We start from the raw sequence: 25,126 nt of genomic DNA, 5'->3' as shown, positions 1-25,126 counted from the left end.
TCTTGTACTTCCCAGTATCTTACCCCATCATTGCTAGTGATAAGAATTGCCAAAATAACACACAATTCCTATGACTTTTAATGGAGCTACCACTGTGCTGTCTGCTCCGGTCTCTAGCTGACCATTGCACGTGGATTTGGTTGAGCACCTCTGGCAGCTGGCATCTGCAAGGAACTGGATGGGCCAGTGTTGCCTGACACAAAGGATCCCAGCACTGCAGGCTGGATTCAAACGATCCTTTACCAGTCTCAAGACCCCATCATCCCAGCATTCACCACCTGCTGGCGCAGAAGGGTGGATGAGTGTGGGCCCACAGAGCGCGGGCTGCCATTGGCTTTCCTTGGGAACCACCACAGTTGAACGCCCCTTTGGACCTACAAATGTTGGCTTGTTGCATGTGGTGAAGCAGAATAGCTTTAATAAGCGGGATTATTTCCTTAGTGATCCTGGGAACTGATCCTTGATGTTGACACTAGTAAAATGGTGCCCATGAAACAGTCTCGGATTGCGATACGATCTTAGGGGCTGAGTCAGAAGCACCAATGGGTGTTAGTGTGCTGCTTCCACGCTCGAAATCCTCCTGATTAATTAGCAGCTTAGTTTCACTTCATCTCTTAAACCGGCATTTCCCAGTGACTCCTCTTCTCAGGACTCCCTCTCAAAACGGTAATAAACAAAAGAGAGAAGATAGATTGGAGTGCAGATGTGTTCTAGAACCATCCTTCATTGCATGGGAGAGTGACATGCTAACTCGGGCATAATTATCTGATCACATGTTGGTTTTGTACACACAGTGAGGAAACTGTGAGTGTGTTAGAAATACCGCTATTCCTTGTAAATAAGATATAGTGTTGAAACTCTCTACTGTGTACCTCATAGGTATTGCTTGTTTTTTATCTCTTTAATGGTATTAATGGAAATGTTACTGCACTTACTTACCTCAATGGTGCATCTGTGGTAATAGTGCTACTGTAATCAGCCCTTACATTCTGCCTTCAGGCTGCGGTCAGTGGCTGGTGTTTGTCAGTGGTGGTGTTTGGCAATGTGCTGTATTTCATTAGGTAAGGGTAAATGTACCCAGAACTGCGGGGGAGTCACAGAATATGGAAGAGGTGGTAAGAGATGCTTGAACTCTCTTTTTCCATAATGAAAAACTGAGACCCACCGCCATCACCGTCCCTTCCATTTGTATGTACTTTATAGTTCACATAGCGTATTTCGTGTATAAACCCAGTCAACCCTCAGAACCACCTTTGAAATATGAACTATTGGTCCCATTTTATGTAGAAGTAAATTAACAGTCAGTGAGATTAGATGGTTTGCCCAAAAGCACATAGCCAAAATGTAGCTGTGGGGGAACCAAACCCTTTTGTTTATTACCTTTTTAAGAAATCTTTCAAAGTCAAGTCCAAGTTGCCTTCCTACCTAGCAAAGGCTCCTTTGGGTATTTATAAAAGTTTTGTGAATAATAGGTGAAATTATCTCCTGAAGATACAAAGTGCTCTTGTGATTATTAACAAAACCCTATTATGTTCCAGAATGTCCCAAATGCTCCATATGCCTTAGAAGTTGCTTTCTTGACCTGAAGTTGTTGGCAACTGGGTCAGAAAACTGTGCAGAAAATATTTAGGCTATATTGATGAATTTTGGACACGTCTTCATCTTATAATGGTAATAACACTTTTGTTCCAAAGGTTTGGGATTCTGTGTATGATTCCGTTAAATGTGGAAACCACTTGGTTTGTGTGACCCTTGGAGAGTGTTTCCTGAAAAGTCATCTGGTGGCACATAGTCCTTATGATAGTGTGGGCTAGAACAAAAGAGGTACAAGATAGGGAGCTGGAGGATGAAGTCAAAAATAAGAGGCAGATTAAAGAGGAAAAACCTTAGATTGAGTTAATATCTCATAAAATAGGTCTTATGAAAGCTGATGTCATTCTCAGTGGGCAGAAAACTCAGAAGAAATGCAAGCTCACCTTCAGCCTGTTGTAAATGCCAATGCCGCGTGGTCAGAGGGAGTGTCAGCCAGTGTATGTTGGCTGCAAACTTGAAAAACCCACTTTCTGAAAACTTGGGGCTTTTTTCCATGAACATTTTGATCTGGAGACTATCTTTTATGCAAGCACAACGCGTTTAGGCCCTTGAAAGGATCAGAATTCAAGAAGGTTCTAGACCCTCCCCCTCGGGGCTCATCTAGAATCCGCTTGAGTAAAATTCCCTAATGGAGCGCTATGGTGTGAAAACGTGGTGCTGAGTTCTTCCAGCCAAGAACCCTTGAAGAACCTCTACCTCTGTCATCATCCAAAAATATCGTGAAGACTGTAGTGAGCAACTCTAAAAAATTAAAGACGTGCTTCCAGACGTCCCGAAGAACCAGGGGTAGCTATCGAGATTAATTTATCTAAGCTCTTCAAATTGAAAGAGCTGAGACGACCCGCCGCGCTGCACTTGGTTTGTGTTTTCAGCATGGACATGCTGGTGGGACCACACCTTCAGGCACTATTAACTAGTACTTTGCTTTGCGTGTCCCAGAGCCTCCTCCTTAAAGCCTGGGTTCAGAGGCTCTTAGGAGAGCCCAGAGTGCGGAACTGTGTAGAGCAATGCATGTGGGTGTGGGACGGGTGCCTAGCCAACAGAGCTCACAGCCTGTCGGGAAGATGGGTTCTGGAATACCTAGCTCCTTACACCAGCGCACATCACGTCCCAAATGAGTGGGCTTGTGAGTGCACAGCAGTTCACAGCAGGACGGAGAAGTCTCCAGGGGGACTGCACCAGACCTGGATTCTGAAGGAAAGTTAAGACTGAAAAGCAGGAGAGGCGGGGAGAAGAGCGTTCTGAACCGTCACCACTCCTCCCAATTTATAAGATTGCAGTTACACTGGAGTCGTCACAGGAGCATCAGAGGGCGGCACACCTACCTGGGTGAGTTGTCAAGGCGTTTGTTGGATGACCCAGAAAGGAAGAAGGCAGGGAGGAAATATATAATGAAACATTCTAAAGGCCTTATGCTACTTTTGGGGGCAATTCTTCCAAGTTTCAGAAGATTCAAAGGCAAGTTTTTTTGGATGCCCATCATCCCTAGAAAACTTTTATCTGTAAAAGTTACTTATAGAAATTTCCAGGTTACAAGCAATCATTCATGAAGTAGTGACTGTGTGCCCAAAGGACGTGCTAAGTGAAAGAGGCCTGGGCCCCATTCTCAAAAAAGCTCAACTCCAGGGGCTGGCCCCATGGCCGAGTGGTTAAGTTCGCGCGCTCCGCTGCAGGCAGCCCAGTGTTTCGTTGGTTCGAATCCTGGACGCGGACATGGCACTGCTCATCAGACCACACTGAGGCAGCGTCCCACATGCCACAACTAGAAGGACCCACAACGAAGAATATACAACTATGTACTGGGGGGCTTTGGGGAGAAAAAGGAAAAAAATAAAATCTTTAAAAAAAAAAAAGCTCATCTCCAGAGAGGAGGAAGGTCCTGGCGCCACAGCTACAGCACAAAGCAGAGAGCGATTAGTGCCATTTTAGTGAGTGTCCCATGTGGAGGGTGGGGGTGTAGGAAAGGAAGATCGTAGAGGGAGGCGACAGACTCAGGAAGAGGGGCTGGCAAGTGCTTTGACCTTGAGGTCTGCACGGATTCTTTACGGAAGAATCAGTGTGAACAAAGGGTGGAAACGATGGTGGTTTCAGAGGGCGGGAAATAGGGTCTCGTTGCGATAGGGAGCAGTAGGTTAGTAAAATGAAGTTTGGACAAAGGACAAAGCCAGTCTAGACACCGCTGGCGGCTTTTGAAACGGGTGGTGTTTTGGACCAGAGATGCTGACCCAGCCGCTCTGTGACTGGGCTAGAAAGATGTTGTGAAGGCGGAGCGCAGCGAGGAGGCCGCAGAGCAAACCAAGAGGTGGCCAGCAGCGCTTCAGACGCAGCCCTCAAGCTCCGGTGCCGCCCCTGGCTGCTGGGCTTTGGGCTGACGGTTTGACTTCTCTAGGCTTGTTTTCCCAGTAGTGAGATGCAAGCCTCATCTCAGCATCTTTCCAACTTAAACAAGAAAGTCCTCTAGTATCATCGTGGTCCAAGCTGAAGCGATGGCCGTCAGCCCATACACGCGTCTACAGGGTGGTGTTTCTCCAAGCCTCGCTGTTAGCTCTGACGTGGAGCTATTAGCAGTTCTTGTTTTCATCCTGCTTATCGTCATTTCCTATGATTTTCTATGTGTGCTATTTATGTAATAAAAAGTTACAATTTTTTTTTGTTAAAGATTGGCCCCTGAGCTAACATCTGTTGCCAATCTTCGTTTTTTTTCTTCTTCTTCTTCTTCTCCCCAAAGCCCCCTAGTTTATGGTTGTATATCCTAGTTGTACGTCCTTCTAGTTCTGCTATGTGAGATGCCACCTCAGCATGGCTTCATGAGCGGTACCATGTCTGCATCCAGGATCCGAACAGGTGAAACCCTGGGCCGCCAAAGCAGAACACGCAGACTTGACCACTTGGCCACGGGGCTGGCCCCAGAAAAGTTACAATTTTTTTTAAAAAGTAAGCCCTCCCATCATTGCCACCACATTCCCTTGCACATACAAGCATTTGTATAGAAGAAAAGTATTTTAAATGTCAGTTTTTAAAACACCTACAGCTAAATGCCCACTGGGGGAAAGAACGTGAGTAGTGTTTAAATTACATGCTAATTTACCTAATTATTCTAGAAAGTGACTACGTCTGAGGAGGATTACTATACCTGTTCTAACTCATGCTTCTCATCCTTGAAGAGAAAGGACCTCATAGTGTCTTTTTTTTCTTTCTGCTCTCTCTCACCACATCCCCCCAGTACATAGTTGTATATTTTAGTTGTGCGTCCTTCTAGTTGTGACATGTGGGACGCTGCCCCAGCGTGGCCTGATGAGCGGTGCCATGTCCGCGCCCAGGATCGGAACGGCAAGACCCTGGGCCGCCGCAGTGGAGTGCGTGACCCTAACCACTCGGCCACGGGGCCGGCCCCAGGGCCCCATAGTATTAAGTTATTGTGGCATTTTTTGGTTTTGTTTTTGTTTTTGTTTAAACCATGTTGTTTTGCTACCAAGGCCTAGATTCCCCACAGACCACGTGAAACGACGCTCTCAAGTCACAGAAGAAAAGCATCTTACCCACAAACAGGAAAGAGGGAAGCCTCCTCAGACACGGATGGGAAAGTACATCAGTTTAATATAATAAATGATGCTTCATAAGAATATTAATAGGAAAACAGAGAACAGGTCAAATCGAGACGACCAGAACTGGACAAACTGACTACGGGAGTGAGACGAGCTGAGAGAACGAGAAATTCATCTCAGTTGTGATGGGTCGAGTACAGCACAGCTTTAGAGGACTTAATTCTCAACGAGAAAAGAGAAGTCCGTACCTACTCTTTCCTCCCTCCCACCACCCAAGCTTCTGCACCAGAGTCCCGGTCCGTATTTCTTGCCGTAAATTTAGAGTTTAAATGAACTTGCAGCATGATTTCACTTCCCATAGTTAAAATAAATGTGAACATTTAAGCAGCTGCTATTTACAGGAATTAAGATAATATCCAGTGCACCCTTTGCAGACAGTATTTGAGATGGGATTAAACCTGCCAAGGTTCCTCATTTTAGAATCCATCATCTTTTATTGAAAGAAGCTCATTCATTCGTGATGGATTTTGTGAAAAGAGCATTTTCCAAAGAAAAACGAGGACCCAAAATCATTGTACCAGGAACCATTTTATATCTATTTGTGAGACTGTACGTTAACCGATCTTGAGAAAAGTAACTACAGAAACACTGAAATGGCACACTCTCACCAGAACGAGCCCTCCCTCCTGGGCTCCCCTCACACACGGTGTTTTAGGCTAGGTAAGCTAGTGACGGTTTTCACAAAACTTAAATATTGGATCATGCAAAAATGTCCTTATTAGGATATCTTCAGTACAAAATATTTATTTGCTATGCCATAATGATTGTCTCAAAAGCAAGCAGTTTGTCACTTACATTTTCCACACTGAGGCATTAAATTTGCCACTTCCCCAGGTAAAGAACCCTGCGGGCCGTGTGGGCAGAGGTGGCAGCGTCAGGGCTGGCCCAGGGAGGGGGCAAATTCATGTCCTTTGCTTGGAGCAGCCATGATGTTTCTGTTCGTAAGAAGGGGGTGCCTCCGAGGTTCGAGTGTGTCATGGAAAGGTGTGCACAGTGTGGCCCTTGAGTTGCTCGGTCATCTGCATGAAAGGCCGTCTGGGATCTGGGGGATGTAGGACAATGACCACCGAGGCCCCACTTCTGGTCACTTCTAGCCCCTCGCTGGCTGCCAGGGTCGGGGGCTCAGCTGCTGAGCCAGGTGAACCTGAGGGTGATTCCTCCTCTCCCACTGCGCCCACCCAGGGCACCCGGCTTTCCGTGCGCTGGTTCAGCACGCATGTGTTGATGCACATGTGAGTCGAATCAACATGGATAGAGTAGTGTTGGTTGAATGCATAATACAAAACAATGAAAGTCAGCTCTAGTCAAAACTTTGGTAAGAGGTGTGGGAATCTAGCACAACCGTCTGATTTGAGTTTTCTTCCTTTTCCAGGTGCTTCTCCCTTGCCTTCCTCTCCCCACCTGCCCCACCTGTCTCTGCCCACCCCCTGCAGTGCGTGCCAATGAGCAAGGGATGGCCAAGGGCAGTTGGTGGGGAAGGAGGCAAAAGCAGGCCCATTGGCGCCCTCGGAGTGAACTGAGCTGAGTGTCGATTGGAGGGAGGGACGAGGGAGGGCTGACAGAGGTGTCGGGGGGCAAATGTGGAAAGGGCATACACCTCAGCTTGACACTGGGGTGCCTGAGCACTGGAGCCCTGGACCCACATGCGTGTGTGTGTGTGTGTGTGCACGCGCATGCATGTGTGTGTGTATCTTTTATTTTGTCTGTGGATATATTTGAAAACCTATGTCTACACATGACACTTTGAAAACCCACAGGGGCCGGCCCTGTGGCCAAGTGGTTAAGTTCGCGCACTCTGCCTCGGCGGCCCAGGGTTTCACCAGTTTGGATCCTGGGCACCGACGTGGCACCGCTCATCAGGCCACACTGAGGCAGTGTCCCACACAGCAGAGCCAGCAGGACCTATAACTGGGATACGCAACTATGAACTGGGGGCTTTGGGGAGAAGAAGAGGAAGAAAAAAAGACTGGCAACAGCTGTTAGCTCAGGGCCAATCTTAAAAAAAAGAAAACCCACAAACAAGATGCTAGGGGACGAGACTAGTATCTCCTTTGGGCACAATAATGCAGCTGGGTTTGGTCCTTTGAAATGCTTTTCCTTAAAATCACCGTCGTTTCTCCACTGAACGGATCGATAAGAATGCGTAGACTGGGCCGGCACGGGTGTCTTTGTGGAGGGAACGTTCCAGAGGCCTTTGTTTCCTTGTGTACGTCTCCTGGTAGTCACCGCCGACAGACAAGTGCCCAGAAAATTAAGATCGGAGCAGCCGAGGGTCAAAACATTGGGCTTCATTGTTTTTGTTTTTGTTTTTTTAGCACCACCGGCTGTTTAACATTTTGCACACATCAGAGCAGCTCAGTATCTTAAACGCATCACACCCAGAGGATTCAGGAAAGCAGGCCAATTATAAGGAAAACGGCTTGTGTGCAAACAGAAATGGGAACCAGAGAAGCCCTACCAAGAGACTGGTCTGGCCTTGCTGGCCCTGGAATTAAAATGTGTGACATGACTGCTGTCCCTGAGTGGGAGCTGATCCCAGAACCCCTTCCCAATACCCGAGGGGCACACGTGATCCTATACACACGGTAGGGCTGGGGGGCTTTCTCACTTCCGTTGTGTGTTATTAGCACATACCTGAAGAAACAACCTCCCTTAATTAAGTAACAGCGCTCTCTCTGAGCACACCCTCCTCTGCCAGAAAAGCAGAAGAGGTCTGGTCCCTCGGTCTGTCCTCACCGGGATGACCCGCTGGACGCGTCCCCCGCAGTTCTAGAGGATCTCGAGGGGTCGATTCCCATCTCCATCTGAGAGGCTTTCTGAATTCACCACTGTGACGTGAGTTTGATTGGCAATATAAGATCCTTTTCAAATGGTGTGTTTTATAGTTTTCTGTGAAATAATTTCAAGCAACTATTGCAACATAGTGTGTGTTAGTCACGGGTGGTTCTCTGAGAAAAAGAAAATGAAAGACTTTCAATGCAAAACATCATTTTCTGAGATGCTTTCCAGGACTGAGGTTTATCCACGGCTTTTGTTGGCCCTGTTTCTTTACTCCGCCACAGCTTCTGTCTCTTCCCGTGTGACGTCGCCTGAACTGTTTTACACAGCTATGTTTGTTCCGTCTTTGACAGAGAGCAGTGTTCTCCCTCGAGTGTCGATGCACAGAGGCGCAGCCTACATGTCCTGCTCCCAGCCTCCCTGACTCCCCACCGCGGAGCCCAGATGCCACGCCCCCCACCCCTGCCATCCCCGTTGTCCTGCCACCTGCACCCATGCCTGTCACTGTCCCCACAGCACAGCTCAGTAAACCTCCCTGGCTGCTGCCATCCCGGTCACTCACCCTGGGCTGGACACATTCTCTGCACCAGTTTTCTGTGGTTAATAGAGTCTGATCTGCCGTGTGTACGTCTTTCTTCCGCACTCAGTTCATGGTAGCTGAAGAGGCGACGTCATAATCTGAGCACCCTCAGTAAACACGGCATGAACACCTTCGGGCCGACAAACAGAACATGTGAAAGCCTTTGCGCCTCTGGTTGGTCTGTGTTCCTGCTAGATCTAATGTGAACCAGCTCCCTAACTCGTCCTTGCAGGTGAAACGTGGTCCCACCCTCTGCCGGCCACCTGGTGTCCCCGATCACGTCCAGGGTCAGGACCCTGTTCCCCGTGACGCTCCCTGATTCTGTGCTTTCCACTTCAGGCCTACATGGAGGACCACTTGAAGAACAAAAACCGGCTGGAGAAGGAGTGGGAGGCGCTATGTGCCTACCAGGCGGAGCCCAACAGCTCGCTCGTGGCCCAGAGGGAGGAGAACATGCCGAAGAACCGCTGCCCGGCGGTGCTGACCTGTACGTACTCAGCCCGAGAGCTCCGGGCGGGGGGAGGAGCCCATGAGTTATCCGTGGGGACAGGCTGCACCTGCCTATTCCCTCATCATTTTTCTGCTGACGTCCTCAAGGGCTGGAAAGCCCTTCCCCGCTCCTCCCCACCGGGCGCCCTGTCTACCAGCAAACTGTCCTCTCACTTTGAGACGGGTGTACTCATCACCCCTGTGAGGCCGTCCCAGCCTGAAAACAGAGAATCAGTCTCTTCCTTTGTGGTCCAGTGGCATAGTCCTGAAACCACAGGGGAGACATACAGCCCCAGTGAGTACTTGCTCTGTTTGCTGTTACTGTGTGATTTCAGACTCCCTTCTTAACCTCTCTGAGCCTGTTCTTCATCCATAACTGGGGCCCCACAGCCGTTCTTGAAGTGTTGGGACTGTGAGGATTAGACGAAGGAGTTAGCGTTGTAGGCACAAAGCGGGTAGTGGAGCCACCACAGCAATTTTCAACCTTGCAATTATTTCAACAAGTGTGACTGAGGACCTCCTATCTGGCTAGAACCATTGGCAGAAAATGGAGACACAGAAAGATTCCAGGTCTTTAAAGCAGCTTGCATCAAGTAGAAGACACAGTCTTAGATTGTGCGCAGTGCGTGATGTGTAAGCGACTTGCAGATACACAGCCCAACACAGAGGACATAAACGGACAGACCAGCCGAGTCTGTGTCTCTTCCCGCCGACCTGGAGTGGCTTCCTCGTGTCACCAAGTTGTGATGCACCAACGTCCTAGCAGGCGCTCAAGCAGGTTCCAGGCCAGGTTTGGACTTTGCTTAACACATAAACCCACCCTGCGGGGGGGCATGGGGTCTTAGGCATGTGTGACACAAATAGACACTCACTGAATGTGACCTTCATGAGTGATCCGTGTGTGTGTGTGTGTGTGTGTGATACCCACTGACTATCCTCATAACCTTAACAGGAGAGGAATTCATGCATTCTTCAGACATAATAAAATGTACTTGGTCGACTGACATTTTCGAGGGCACAGCAAAGCCACTCTCAACCTCAGCAGGCCAGATCAGCGTCCACCATGGAGACAGCACCCCTGTGTCACAGGCCCCTGTCCCAGCCCTTTGGAACCAGTCTGGGGACCACCAGTCATGGGACCACAGCCACGGTGCCTCCAAAGCTAGAGCTGGGCTCTTGTCCCAACAGCCCCGTGCTCAGCTGGCCTGGGAGAGGCAGCTGTGACTTCTCCCTGATGGGAAATGACAGCAATTTGACCAGTGTTTACAGGTCAGAAAGGCCAAAAGCTAGAACCTTGTGTTGCTCTTGACAGTCACCTGGAATTACAAACCTTCGTGGAATCTGAACACACTTCCTGCATCAGTGTTTCGTAACAACTTAGTGTTCAGACCAGGTGCTCCGTTTCCTTGAGGTCTGAGGGGGTTTTTCCCTAAAGAGCTCTAAAAATGGGAGTGTTGCAATTGAAAGTTTTATTTCTAGAAGAAAAGCAAAAAAAATAATAATACATTCAATTGACTAACAGGTATTTATTAAGTACCTGCTGCATGCCAGGGGCCACTGACAGACGCAGAGACGTCCAGTGGGCCCAGTGTGGTCGCCGTCCTCAAAGACGATCCAGGTGGGGAGACGGGAAGGAGGAGGGGGTGGGGGAGACTTCCCGTGGGTCTTGGATAACTGCTGTTTGGGGCAAATGGACACTCAGTGAGCTTGGATAGAGTGTCTGCCAGGGGTCTGCTTGTTTACTTGGGTTATCGGGTCTCCTACGGGAATTAGTAAAATTCAAAGCCTTCCCTCCAGCGCCCCATCCCTTAGTGACAACCAGCACATGGCAGACGTGCAATGGTGCTCCCATCCACGTGCCCTGCAGCCCGTGTGGCCTCTGGGCTCGGTCTCTGTGCTCAGCGGTGGGTCCACAGGCAGGACTTCAGTGATGGTAGAGCGTCCTGTCCTCGGCTGCGAGGCAGGGCCACCTCGAGGGCCCTGGGAGCCCCATGTCGCCCTTTAGCCAGATCCTCGGGCCTGCCGTCCTTGGGCCAGAGCAAAGCCTGAGAAGAGGAACATTTTCTTGGTTGGCTCTGGCGCTGGGAGCTGGAAGGAAGCCACCTGAACTTGGCCCGTGCCACTGTCCCAGCCGCCTGACCCCCGTCTGTCAGGATGTGCCCACCCAGGGCAGCTCTGTGGGCGGGGTTGAAGGTCCGTGCGGGAAGCCAGGGTGAGGCAGGCACACTGTTGAGAGAGTGGGTGGATTAAGGTATTTCTGTGGATAAACGGGTCTACTTGGAGCAAACTCGTGTCACCTCCTTAGTTCTCCACACCACTGGCCTTAACTCAAAAGGAAATCATCTCCGGTTCTGCCCGCATGCCTTTCCCAGCAGGAGACTGGGCAGAGACATCACTTCAGCTCTTGTGGGCCTCGCCAGACTCCACCAGAGAGAACGACCTCCTCCTTCTGAAGCCTGCTTTCTGTTGTCCGGCCGTCACCTCGTCACAGACCTGTGAGGTGCAGGGGAGGGCGGCCTCCATGCGGCTCCTGTCTCTGAAGGCCAAGGTCCACGCCCCATAAACGGGTAGACCAGCGCTGCGTGGTGGGAAGGGTGCTCCCCCAGCATCCGTGCTTTGGCAGGAGTGTCACCATTCTTTCGTGGAAACCCTAGAGCTGCCTTCCTCTCTGCATTTGCCGTATCTTTTGCCATATCCTCTCCCATCGCTTCCAGCAAGTTCCCTCATTTCTCAATTTGAAGGTCCTGCCGGGTCTTCTCTGCTCACTCCCACCCCTGGCCTGGACCCTCAGCCCCTAGGCCTCCCATCTTCCCACTTCCAGCTCCTGTCCTTTGAGCCAGCCCTGCTCCTGCCCCGCCACGCTGACCCATCTCAACCCCTCTGGTTTCTCCCAACCTGTCCCTCCACTCGACCCGGAGGGCGACCTCATGCTCGCTGCTCCTCCCACCTTCCGTCTTCACTCGTTTGGTTCCCGTCTGAAATGCCTCTCCTGCCACCCGGCACTGGGACTGTTCCAGCTCAGGCTGGAAGGCGTCTTGGCTGGCAGGTTGCGTGGGAAATTCGGAAGTGGCTGGGCTGGTGACTGGATCTCTCACAGCCTGGAGAGTCTAGCTACGTCCGAATTATTGTTCAAAGGAGAAGGCGACTGGCATTTATGAGATGCTTGACTGGTGCTGTGCTGGGTTTAGTTATACCACCTCAGAAGTTTTTAGAGTTTAATATGCTTTTCAAATTTTTTTGCATTTTTAAAGAGAATTATGCAATATTCCGCCCATCTGCTTTTTCAATTAAGAACAGGAATATGATGCTATTTTAGTGTACCACCTTAAACGAAAAAATAGTTTTGATTCTGTGTTATAATAACAGAGAAATAGACAGAGACGCAAAAACAGTAACAGAAACAGTGAAACCAGAGAGAATGAAAAGCTAAAGACCCAGATACGTGGAGACAGAGAGAGAGATGCACGATGTAGCCATCTGCTAATTGGGCTGTTGCTAAAGAGATTCCACTCAGTTTCACAAGCGCAGCCATTGGTGTCCCGCCCTGCCCTGCAGGTGCAGCCGGGGGGCACGACGGCAGACTGTGCCCTTCTGTTTCCAGTCAGGGCACCTGGGTGGCACTGGCCCGTGTGTGAACGACTGAGCGTGTGCCACCACCTCCCTGGAGGCCTGTCCCCTCTGAGCTTCCCGGGAATCACCCCTCCATCTGTCAGGTGAGGACACGGGGTGTAAACCCACATCCTCGGTGCTGACAGGACGCTGCACCTCATACGCTTTGTGGACTCGCCCTAGAACTTCTGTGTTGGAAAAATGTACACAAATTTCAAACTTCTACAGAAACGAATATTTGAAATACACACCAGGACGCAGTACGTTGGCCAAGCATCGCTTTCCTTAAACACACAGAAGGGAATTTCTTTCCAAACAAACCTTTGGGTCACATGTTTTTTTCCAACTCTGAGGAGAATCCTGGGGGAGGACTGTCTTCTTTAGTCGCCTCTGGGTGACCGAGGCTTCCCCTGGGTGCCTCTAACGAGCAGCCGGTGGAGGGTGCTCCTGACTGACAAGCAGCCGGAGTTCCCTTTCCTCTCGTATAGGCGGCTCCAGACACACGTCCCACGTCGCAGCAAAGTTGCACGTTGAGAAGCGTTTCTGGCTGGGCCTTCTTTCTCCCCCGTTTTCCGGTCTCAGAGCCTGAATCTCTGCCTCAGGACTCAGGAAGGCTGTGGGTTTGTTGGTGCTGAAAAGAAAACATCCCAGCAAATTCTGTGCGAGCTTTTTTCTTTGGTACATCACAGACAGGAGCTGCCTGAGACTGAAGGATATTTTTTAAGGGGAGCAGGAAAGAGGCAAACCCAGCGTTTTAGAAGCCCATGGAGTCATTCGCATCAGGCTACACTCGGAGAGCAGAGACCGCCTAAAAGTGGTGTCCTCGGCCGTGAGTGCGTGTCCACCGCCGTGAGTGTGTGTCCACCAACATGAGCATGTGTCCACCGACGTGAGCTCCCCGCCTCTGAGACCTGCAGGCGCTGGCACCAGGCTGGAAGCTGCCCTGCTGTCTGTATGACATGACCGCTCACGATTCGGCTCTGACGTTCTCTTACTTCTCTTCCTGAAGCACAGCCCTAGATTGTAGGGTGTCTGACCTCGTGCAGCATGGCTGTCCACACTTCTCAGCATTCACTTACCAGTGTTACCTATGGAGTCCTAGCATCGGGGGCACCTGAGTGTGTGGAAAGAACTGGAACCTAGGAGGTGGCCAGCCAGCAGCAAGGCCACGTCTCACGGACACGCTCAAGTGATCCACGCCCGGAGGGAGCGAGCGCAGCCCTTCAGGAGGGCCGAGACATCGGGGGTCTTTCCTCCTTGGTCTGGACATTCTTCCTTACCTGGCGCAAGTTCACGGTCATTGTGCGATAGGCAACGGCAGGTTGGCTCGTGCTGGCGTTGCAATCATCTGAAATCCAGGGCCTTTTCTGCAAGGACGGCAGTTAACCCAGGACCCCCAAGCCCCCGCCCATCCTCACTCACAGGCTTTTACATTCATCTCTAATGAACTGCTCCTTGTTCAAAATCAAGAAGATTTTGATTCCTGGTTCACCGTAGCACCTCCCCCCTCAGCTTTTCTTCATCTGCATATTTCATAAACAAGTTTTACGTGTCTTCAAGTGATTGACAAAAAAACATATTCAACAGGATGAGTACGGGCGCTGCCCTATGGAGACCTCCCTCACGCTGCCACAGATCATTGAAGGAACCTGCCGTGGCTGTTCTGTGAACTGAAGCTTTGCCTAGAGCCCTGCTGTGCAGCCCAGGTGGGCAGGCGTCCTGGAGGCCCCAACAGTATTGCAAATGCTCCCCCAGCACTTGCGTCCCAGACTCAGAGTGAAATGCCGCAGAGGCGGTGTCTCCTTTGCATCCCATCAAGCCTGGAAGCCCTGTGTTATCAACTCCACATTGCAGTAGACGAGCCAGAGCTTAAGGAGGTGAAGTCAGTGGCCAGGGTCACCCTGGTGACCCCACAGAGGACCGCCCTCCGGCGAAATCCGAATCCGCCCTCAGCCCCACTCACCCCTCCTGAGGGCTCCTGTTGGCCTGTCCTTTGCAAAGAACTACTGCTGGCTGGGCAGAATTTCCCCCACGCTTTTTACTGCAAAAGCTTTAAAACGCTCAGGTTGAAACACTCGTTTGGTGAGTGCCTAAAGACCCACCCCCCAGACTCAGCAAGAGCCACTCCATATTTTGCCATTTTTGTGTGCTGTGTGTGTGCGCTTTATTTATTTTTTGGTTGAACTATTTCACAGTGAGTTTCAGGCATCAAGACTTCTAAATGCTTTAGCCTGTGTCTCCTAAAAGATAAGGACATTCTCCTGCATAACTGTGACCCCACTGTTATAAGAGAAAATGAACAATATCCCCTAATATCATCTAATTCTGGTCCCTCTTGAGGGTTCCCATGTTCCAATCATGTCCTTTAGCACCGTTGTTTGTTTATTTTTTTAACCAGATGCAATCAGGGTTCTAACTGCAGTTTGGTTTTACGTCTGTTTGATTTTTTTAATTTTAAACTCCCCCCACTTGTGTTCTAACATGACTCGTCCCTAACAAAGCTGCTCTTCTCCTGGTGGTCACCACTCCCTCTCTGCATCTCCTCAAACTGCCCTGGGAGGAGTCTTACCTTTGTGCAGGTCTGTGGGAAGCTCACCTGCCTGCTTTCCAGACCTGCTCTTTTTCCCTGTTCTGTTCATGCCCAGGGACACTCTGAGGCTGAACCAGCGTGGCCAGTCTCCACATCCCCACGCTGAGGGGACAGGCCGGCGTGCATCTGCAGCCACTCTTGCAAGACTGGTAAAACCCTGATCTGGTCCACCTGGCCGGTGGTGAGAACCTCGACAGTGAATGCTGTCCCACCAGCCAGCAGCTGCCTAACTCTGTCTTCTCCATTCTTAGAGCTGGCCAGGGCAAATGGTAATTGAACAGATTTTCTCTTGGTTATCTGTTAAAATGATTTCAGCTCCATCAGGCAGAGGTTTCCTACCTGGTAAGATCTTTTGCTTTAACAAACACAGCTAAGGACTCTTCTCCTCTGTATTTTGCACCGCCAACCTGCTGGGGTGCCAGCCTCTCTGGTGCCCTTCTCACAAGTTGCGGGCCCCTCGTCTGTGTCCATCCTTTGTCAGATAGCCCCTTCCATCTTCTGTACGTGACTTTCTAAATTGTGAACCACGCCAGCTTCTTTGTTTCTCCTTTTCTTACTTGGGATATTTACACTTGTGTCATCATAACTCTGATTTTTAGGGTTTCCCATCTCCTTTTGGCTGGGCTCCCTTCTAGTGTCTCTGGAACAAAATTCTCTCATCTGGTTATATATTAAATGCCCAGCATTCTCTTTCTTGGCAACCAAAAACTTTAAGATGATTTGGCCACTTTTCTCTCACAGTTATCCTCAAGTTAGCAATTTTTTCCTTATGGGAGTTCAATTCAGATGGATAGCAATACCAGTTGCTGACTTAGACTTCCAGGACATCAAGTTTTAGCAGGAAAATCGGAATTTACAAGCTGTGCTTCCTGTTCCTAACCCCGCTCCCCATCCTTGTTCTTCCTACCACTTCTCATCATTCACTTCACTCCACTTTGCCTGGAGCAGCTATACTTCCTAGCAGATGAGGCTGCCAAAAGATGTCCAGTTGGTGTGGTCTTTGCCCACAATGATGCAGATCTCGCCCGGCGGTGTCTTCTAGAACTGGACCAGGAGAGTGTCGTCCGCACGGCCACCTGGTCTGTAACAGGCAGTGGCTGGGATCACAGGTCCACGTTTGCCCTGTGAGAGACCCTGAGGCTCTGACAGATTACACTTTGTCCTTCTGCTGGGTGTGGACACAGAATAGCGCCCCAAGATGCCCATGTCCCTGTGCTGGGGTCTGTGAATGTGTCACCTTATGTGACAAAGGTGAATCAAGGTTGCAGATGGAACTAGATTGCTGATGAAAGGACCTCAAATTAGGGAGAATATCCTGGATGATCGTAAGAGTGGTCTATGAAAGAGGGAGGCAGGAGAGCAGGCCGACGCTGCCATGTGAGGAGGACGGGACGGCCCTACAGGGGAGGGGCCGCCAGCCAGGAACGCGGGCAGCATCTAGAAGCTGGAAAAGGCAGGAGATGGATTCTCTCCTGAGCCTCCAGACGAAGCAGCACGGCTGACACCAGTGCAGATCCACTTCAGACAGCTGCAGAACCGTGAGGTGATAAACAACGTGGGCCACTAGATCTGTGGAAGTTGGTTACAGCAGCCACAGGAAGCTCGGACTCCGAGGGTACAGACGCACACTGGCAGGCGCGAGCAGAGTCGGCCCCGGCTGCGTCCGCCAGGGACCGGCTCTCTCACCTGGCTGTGCGTCCACACACCCTCATCTCTGCCCTAACTGTCAGAAAGTCATCATGAAAACATTCGTTTTTGTGAAAAAACGCACTGGCAATAAGGTCAACTGCTGGCCTTGTGATGGGAATGAGGAAACAGTGAAGCCGGCCAGCACAGCTGCTTCTCAGCACAGACAGCAGCCTTCTCAGTTGCTTCAGGCCTCTGAGCGTCCAGACAGACTTCTCAAGGGCTAACAGCGTTACCAGACTTTCTGGCTACACTTGTGCATCTGACAGGAGAGGAGGGGTTATCTGCTGACAGAGTGCCGAGCGCCAAGGGGTTCAAGAAGCTTCCGGCACGTCCCTTAGAGCAGAAGGCACCCCCTCCTTCCTCAGCTGGGGGCTCTCCCTTCTCATCCATCTTGAACCCGTGCCCCCGCCCCGACTTCGTGCGGGTGGAACAGCACCCGCCTCGAGGCTGCAGTGCGCCCTGCCCCTTCTGAGCTTTCTCCTTTCCACTGAGATCAGCTCCCCTTGCTGTCATGGTCCTGTGCCTGCCCACGAGGCCCAGGGACACCGCGAGGCTGCCTCTCCATCTGAGTGGAGGTGCCTGGCCACAGGTGCACGTGAGGTATTGTTCCCACTGTTTTCCTGCTCCTTCCTCCCCAGGACCTCTGTGCCTCACTTCAACGCCACTCCCCTTCTGGGCCATGTACACCATTTGTTCTGCAGGCTGTTTGCGCGTTCCTCCCACCTGCCCATCATGGTTAATTGGCAAGTTTCCTGCCAAATTTTCTTCCTTTGCTTTTCCAGAACCATCCTAGTTGGCAAGGCCCGTTCTCAGACACCATTCCAAAGGGTCAGGGGTCACTTCCAGCCACCTGGGTCCCCTTCAAATGTCACAACCGTCTGTCCCCACAACAGGCTTTAATCTCCTCCATCGGCACAGATGTAGGCCAGGATACTTTTCTGGTGACATCATGTGTTCTCAACAAAACACAAACTTTTATCTGTTTTGTTTAAATGCGTGAGTTGCCCCCATGTGGGGTCCTTGGAGGCTGTCCTCTTGCCGTCCCCGTGTCTTGCACCTCCTTGTCTCAGCCGCTGTGGGAGGCAGCCCCTTGTGCAGCATAGACTCCTTGTCAGTGTTGTTGACTGACGGTGTCTCCGTAGAACTGTGCGGATGGGCGGTTTGCTTGGTTGGTGTATGCACCTTATTATGCAGAATCGTTCATGTGCTTGTGGACACAATTACTGCCAGCAAGCTTTGCCCCGCTGCTCCCCTCCTCACTTTGCCCTCTGTGTGACAATGGCACCCTGGTGTCACCTCTGTGCATGCTAGGACTGTAAGGTGACTGTCCGGGAGCACCCTTTCCACTTACTCAGCAGGGTTGGTTGAGGTTCTGGGGGTGCCAACCCCTGTCTCAGGCCCCAGTTCACAGGAGCGACCTCATGTTAATCTGCCGATTTTCTCATAGAAAGCTTATTGTTTAGCCGGTAGGAAAATTCAATGGTCTAGTTTAGAAGAGATGAGGACACTGGAAGAGGCTAGGTGACTTGGTAAAAGGCAAACAGGTACGTGGTGAGAAAGCCAGCCGGAGCCAGGAACCCGGCTCAGGTGTGTGTCCCAGGCAACACAGGCCAGGCTGAAACAGCAGAAATTAATTGTCCCGATTCTGGCACTGGCGGGGTTGGGTCCCCCCCAGGTGCTGAGGGATCATCTGCTCCACCCTCTCTCCTCAGCTTGCGGACGCTGTCTTCTCCCTGGGCCCTCACATCGTCCTCCTCTGCGTCTGTCTCTGTGTCCAAACTTCCCCTTTAATAAGGACAGCAGTAGTGTCGGATTAGGGCCCAGGTGACCTCGTTTCAGCCTGATCACCTCTGAACAGACCCCATCTCCAAACAAGGTCACACCCAAGGTGCTGGGGTTAGGACTCCAATGGGTCTTTTGTGGGGGTACACAATTCAACCTTTGACACAAGGTGCCTCCAGACAGCTCGGGGGCCAGGTGGGTGGGGCCAGGCCACTGGCCCCCGAAACCTCTGGAGTCAGCTCCTGCCTGCGCCCTGCTCAGTGCACAGCATGCCAGGGTGTGCCTTTTCCACATGAGTGTGCAGCCGTGAGGTGAGCGTGCAGTTACAGCGGCCACCAGCTGTGATGCACCCGCCTGTCATTCACCTGCCTAGCTAGTCAGCAATCCTATTTTGGGATTGCTTTTTGAGAGATCTGCAGAGATGCTGGTGAAAATATTTAAGAAACGAGATGTGAGACCAAGCCTTGTGACCACATTTCAGGCCACTGGTGCGATGCCAAGACATGCTCTTGGCATGTTTGGAGCCGGGAAGCCAGCATGAGCCCCTGTGTTGTGTGATGGCTCTCCCACAGGCAGCAAGCTTCCTGGGTGGGTGAATGGGACCATCTCCCTTTCATGTAGGACGGTGTTCTGAATCTGGGACCTCAGCCGCCCCAGTTTGCCCAAGTGCAGCACTGTGTTCTGACCCAAGGAGGCACCGAACCGTGTTGCTTTTCTTCTTAAAAGTTTGATGATCCTAATAGTTTGAGCTATGAGTTTCCAAAAAGCTTAGTAAGAGCAGAACACCTGCCTACTGACGGACCGAGGAAGGGACACTTACAGAAAGAAGCCTGAGCCAGCCTTCTTTCTAAAGAGAACTCCCCACTCAGAGCTAGTGTGTTTCATGAGCACACTGTTGTCTTCAGGTTTCCAGATCTGCAAAGAAACAGGACGTCTATTTAGCTTCTCAGAGTCTTGAAACGAACATAGTGTAAAAATGTATTGCTTTCCCTCAACTCTGACAAGTTCAAAACAATAAAGACGTTTCTCTGTGTAATTGGCCAGAATCATTAGACCAGCACTAACAGCTGGTGGACTGATGGTGGTCGGGGATTTCAGGCTGTGTTTGCAGTATACTAACCCATCAACGGACCTGTGAATCGGAGAAGGAGCTGGTGGTCACTGATGCCGTTTGTTGAGCATATCCCAGTGCACGGGCTTCATTAAAGACCCAGTCCCTGACCCTCCAGAACAATGCTGACCCTCACCAGACACACCCCACATTTCCACTAGCCAAACCACCAAAGTGAAGAAAATGGCATCCAGCTAGCATCGTGCTGTAATCTAAATCTTAACAGAAAATTGAGACAGCTGGAGAGCCCCAAGAGAACATTTGGCAGACCACTTGGATGAAGAAATTCCCTTGTCAAGTACCAGAGTCAGCTAGTGACTTCTACAGATGCCTAATTTGCGTTACTGTCAGCAACATCAAGGAACGCATCGGCTAGTGAGTGAAGACTGCTGGCCCGTATATGTCAGTTCACTTAGATGGGTGGGAATAACACAACCAGGAAGCCTAAGGAGACACTCTCCTTAGAGAGCCATGTTACAAGACGCCGTTACGTCCCTGCACACTGTGTGTCCACACACTCTCCTTCGGCGGCTCGGGGGACATGGGGAGGTTCTAGATGATGGCGCATGTTAGAAGGAATCCATCAGGGATTAAGCTGCAGTGTCCGCCAGAGGACCCTCGTTTGGCTGTCTTCAAGGGTTCCAACCCTAGGGACAGTCAAGAAGGGACTCTACAACTTGTTTCTTCTGTTGGCATTTATGACAATCATTCTGTATTTACTGACAACACAATGTACCATAAACAAGCTTCCCCCGTTCAGCTGACTATTAATCATTTAGGTATGTTTCTATCTGTAATCTTGAATTTGTTCCTAAATTCCTTGCTGTGTGCCAGGCATTACAGTGAGCGCTTTATAAACGCCATTTATCACAACAGCCCTATTAGCTAGATATCATTATCCAAGGTTTGGGTGACAAATCTGACACTTTAAAATATTGAATATTTTACTCAAGTATCACTTGGCTAGTAGGTGGCAAGGCTAGGATTCAAGCCCTGGGCTCTTAGCAGTGTTCCAGGAAGAAGGAGGGTGATGTATGTGAAACTACATTTAGAACAGATAGAGGCTGGAGGAATTTGAAATATTGTTCCTGAACAAGGTGGCAGTGCATCCTAACTGCTTCAGGAGTTCAGAATAGAAACACGCTCGGCAGTTTAATGCAACAACTATCTTCTTAATAGGTGTTTTTCTCCTTCCCTCCTTGATAAAACTTATGATTGTGGCTCGTCTTAGAGGAAAATAACCGAGTTATAGGGCCAGATGCAGACAGGAAGACTCTGCCTGAATTTCCCTGTTTTCCTGGCTTCTACGTGAGGTCTCAGACTAAGATCTTAAAGAACACACCCCCTTCTTAATCAAAATGTAAGTGCGAGGTTGTTAAAAATTCTCGCTCTGTGGTTGAGGTCAGCATGTTATATTTGCTCCCAAGGCTAGGCGGGTGTGTTTATTCTGGCAATGAGGGGAACAACATTCAGTCAGTTGAGCACAGGCGAGAGGGAGGATTATTTGCCCACGAGCCTGGCCCTGGCTTCACCTCCACCTCACTTGTTGACCTTGATTGAATTGCATAATCCTGCCAGGTCACCCTGCCCTCCCTTTGTGGTACAGAGAATAAAGACAGCCATACTCAGAACTTGACGTCATCTCATGGGCTCCATAACATCTCTGTAAAAAAAAGATGAACGAAAGAAATGAACCACAAAATAGCTGAGAGATTTGCCCAGCAAGGTGGAGTATCCACTGGACCATCTTTGCTTTGGGTGTCTACACTCCACTTACTCTGGCCGGTGTCCCTCTGGCCCTTCCAGGATGGCTCCACGCGTTTCAAATGGAGGTTCAAGATGGCCCAATACTAAAAACAAAATAAGTTCACTGTTAATTTTAAAACCAACATGCTGCCACAAAGTCAAATATGTGATGGAGGGTGCCAGAACTCTGAGGCTTTTGAAGCCCTTGTCCCAGACTTGGTGCTGTCTTTAAAAGGGTGGCCTCCAGGTAATGGTAGGCAGCTGAAACAGTGCTTCACAAGATGCTCGAGAGCCTGTGAGCTGTCCTCACAGCCAGCAGAGGCTCAGGTGCCCGGAATAGTTTGTCCCATTAACCATCAGAGCGCCAACCTCTTCGACTGCTTTTTTATTTCACCGACACTCCCAAACTTACAAAGCATTTTCATAATTTTCCAACTAGAAAAATCCAGCTGGCACTTCTTCCCTGATCCCCGTTGCTGGCAGGGCATGGCAGAGCGGTGCCATCCCCTTGGAGATGAGGGGACCCGGTGGCTCCCCAAGACTGTGCCTGTCAGCTCCACAGGAGGCCGCTTGGCTCTCTCGGGCACCTTCCCAGCGTGACCTCTGAAGCCAGGAGATTCCGGCCTCTGGTTCCTCTTCCCTGTCCCCCTGCCTCCCTTTCCCCAGAGACCCTGCTCTTTGTTAGGTTCTCAGACAATTAGGAGCCGTCCCAATTGCCACTACCACCACTGCCTGAAGTTGGTGTGCTAAGTGTTTACAATGAGGCAGGAGCCCCTCTAGAACCCTCCGGAAGCAGCAAGAAGGCCTGCTCTTTTGTTCCAGAATCCTTTATAAGCTGCAACAGTCAGCCCAGCGCATCGTGCAGGAAAGGGCGCCTGTTCCTGAGCCGCTCGTGGTCGACCCCACTCTGAAAGTGGGCCTCTTAAACTCCGTTTTGGGTATTGTTTATAGCCTATTAGGGCATCAGAGTTGACCAGTTTTTCTGGTAAATTTCATTTCAATTTCCTGCCACTGCTTATTTTCACTCAAGAATAAATTTGTGCAGGAGCCCAATGCCCAGCGTGAGGTTTTTGTATCATTATTCATACCTTAGCTGGGCAGTTGAGCACGTACCGTCAAAATACCTTCAGAACATGCCCACAACATTCAGGTGCATGTGACGTGTGACTTGTGAACACACCATGCAGTGTATGAACTCTCTCCCCGTCTCTAGATGTTTCTCCTCTGTCTCGTCTCTGCTGGGAAAATGCTAAGATTAATATCTTAATAAGACGGATAGGATGGCGTCCAGTCCAGTAGCCAAGATTCCCCAGGTTCAATCAGTTATAGGATGTGCCAAGTTTCCCAAGCCCCAGAATTGTTTAAAAAAAAGTTAAATAAAATCTCCTAGAGAGACGAAAGAAACACAGACTGAGGCAGCGTCTCCCTGTGTTGCATCTGCCCGAGCTGCTTTCAGGGCTGGGAGCCATTTCCTCCTGGTGGCCAGGCGTCTGTGTAAGTGGGGAGAGGCGGCCAACCTGCAGGGCGGCAGGAACGGGGCGAAAGGCTCATGAGGCTGAAAACCCTGCTGCCGAGGCTGCAGGCCAGGCTGTCATCATTTTCTCCGAAGAAAAGAAATAGGTGTCGTGCGGACCACCGAGAGGCATTCGCTGGAGCAAAGATTACAGAGCTGAGTGCTCTCTCAGGCTCCATGACTTTTGGTTTCCAAGAGCACCTTGCAGAGAACAGAGAGAAAGGCAGCTGCATCCCAGGGGCCCTGGAGGGACCAGGAGGGACTCTGGAGGGCGTCCCTCCACCCTCGACCCTGGGCGTTACCAGGCTGAGCCACGCACTGCCCTGCGCCCCATGGTCCCTCCTCGACTTTCCCCCAAGGGTCCCACTTTGAAAGTCCCTGAAAACAAGGGAAAAAGGGATGTCACCCTACACAGGAGGGTGGTTCTTCCAGGGCCAAAATCAAGACTAATTTGTGTATCAAACACACGAAGCTTTGACAAATCACGTGTCCTTTATCCCCACTGATGTGTCTGGTTTCCACATTCCACAAACTATTCTGCCTGTTTGAGGCACAATTTTAGGTCAGTGAGTCTCCACTCGTACATTCCTCCTCTGCTCCCTCCTGTCTGCATTTTCTTTTTCTCTTACTTTCCTTTTAAAACTAAATTCCCGTAATCTCAAGGATTTAACCATTTTTCAGCTGCAAAACTTTGTATATTGAGTGCTGGCCTATAGCCTAACATTCACGTTTGTGTTTATTTACTGTATGTTGCCCCACTTGTCTGTTATATTAAAGGCAGATACTACATAAAACCTTGGAGTCTGAGCTTTACACGAGACTATCTAGGTTCCACCAAGTGAGACTTTCGGTTCCCGGCACACGGCTGATTCCCTGCCTCTCGTGCTGAAGGACCACACGCAGAGGAGGGACGGGAGCAGTCACGTTCAAGAGCCCCTCAGAGGGTCAGGCAGAGCCCCTAGTGGAGGACGGGGGCAGCGGCAGGCGGCCCAGGGGGGGTCCCTCCCCCCATCTCCGCAGAGGCCTGGGTGCTGCGGGCCGCAAGCGCGTCTAACTCTGCTCTTGGGTTGCTTGCAGACGATCACTCCAGGATCCTGCTGAAATCAGAGAACAGCCACAGCAACTCCGACTACATCAACGCCAGCCCCATCGTGAGTACTGCCGCTTTGTCTGGGGTAGTGGGTACGCGACCGCCGCTGGAGCTCAGGGAACGTTTTCCGTGGAAAGTGAGTCCCTGCCCTTCTCAGGGTGACAAGCTTGTAACTAGCCTTAACCACTTGGGCTGGGCTGGGTCTGTGGGCCACTCCCTGGGACCCCTTCACCAGGCGCCAGCCTGTCCTGGGTCCCAGAATCTAGACGGTCCAACAGTAGCGACCTGATGGCTTACTGACTAGAACCCAGGACTTTTAGGGGAAAATCACAGTTGGCTGCACTCCCCTTCTCTAGACACACTTGTTCCCTGTTTATTCAGGAGAAACGGAAAAACACAGACCCAAATCTGCCACTTGTCAAAATGATGGGTGGCACTGGGGCAGATTTGAAGTTACAGGCTTGTTTCCTGCGATTCTCCTGTGGGCGGGATCTTCCTTTCAAGGACAGCAGAGGGTTGGGGCTGTGCCTCCTCTGGGAGCGGCCCCTCCAAGGGCTGGAGGAAGCGCTTTCCATCTCTGGAGAAAGCAGCTCACCCCCCTCGGCGGCAGACCCTCTGACCAGCAGGCGTTCCAGCTTCCAGAGGCTCCTCACAGCCTGCACCCACCGTCGCCTCATCCTGCAGCTCCCCTCTCATTCTGTGAGCCCAACAGTCTTCCTGTCCTGAAGCTTGGTGGGAAGGGGCTGAAAGGGGGAAGCCCGGAGCCTGAGGGTGCAGAAGAGGAGGCGCAGGGGTCCAGAGATGTGATGGCCCAGAGCTAAGGTGGGATGACTGTAGGTGGGAAGAAAGGGAAACGACACTGTCTGAAGACAGGGTATTTGTGGAGAGCGTGGTTGGTGGTGTTTTAAACCAGTGGCAGAGAGAGGTCGAGAGTTGGTGTGTATTTGTGGG

General features: G+C 50.7%; 1 protein-coding gene across 1 annotated transcript in view; it reads left to right on the top strand.

Annotated features, from left to right (window-relative positions):
* Nucleotides 1-25,126, top strand: part of PTPRN2 (protein tyrosine phosphatase receptor type N2) — a 738,567-nt gene that overhangs the window by 665,958 nt on the left and 47,483 nt on the right. The window contains exons 14-15 of the mRNA XM_046668847.1: nucleotides 8,896-9,043; nucleotides 24,163-24,236. Of these exons, the coding sequence (XP_046524803.1) occupies nucleotides 8,896-9,043; nucleotides 24,163-24,236 (222 nt within the window). The remainder of the gene's footprint in view (nucleotides 1-8,895; nucleotides 9,044-24,162; nucleotides 24,237-25,126) is intronic.

This window comes from Equus quagga, chromosome 8 (genome assembly GCF_021613505.1).
Source record: "Equus quagga isolate Etosha38 chromosome 8, UCLA_HA_Equagga_1.0, whole genome shotgun sequence".
In the NCBI taxonomy this organism is placed as follows: domain Eukaryota; kingdom Metazoa; phylum Chordata; class Mammalia; order Perissodactyla; family Equidae; genus Equus; species Equus quagga.
The sequence above is the reverse complement of the archived record's forward strand: the minus strand, read 5'-3'. Positions and strand labels throughout refer to the sequence as shown.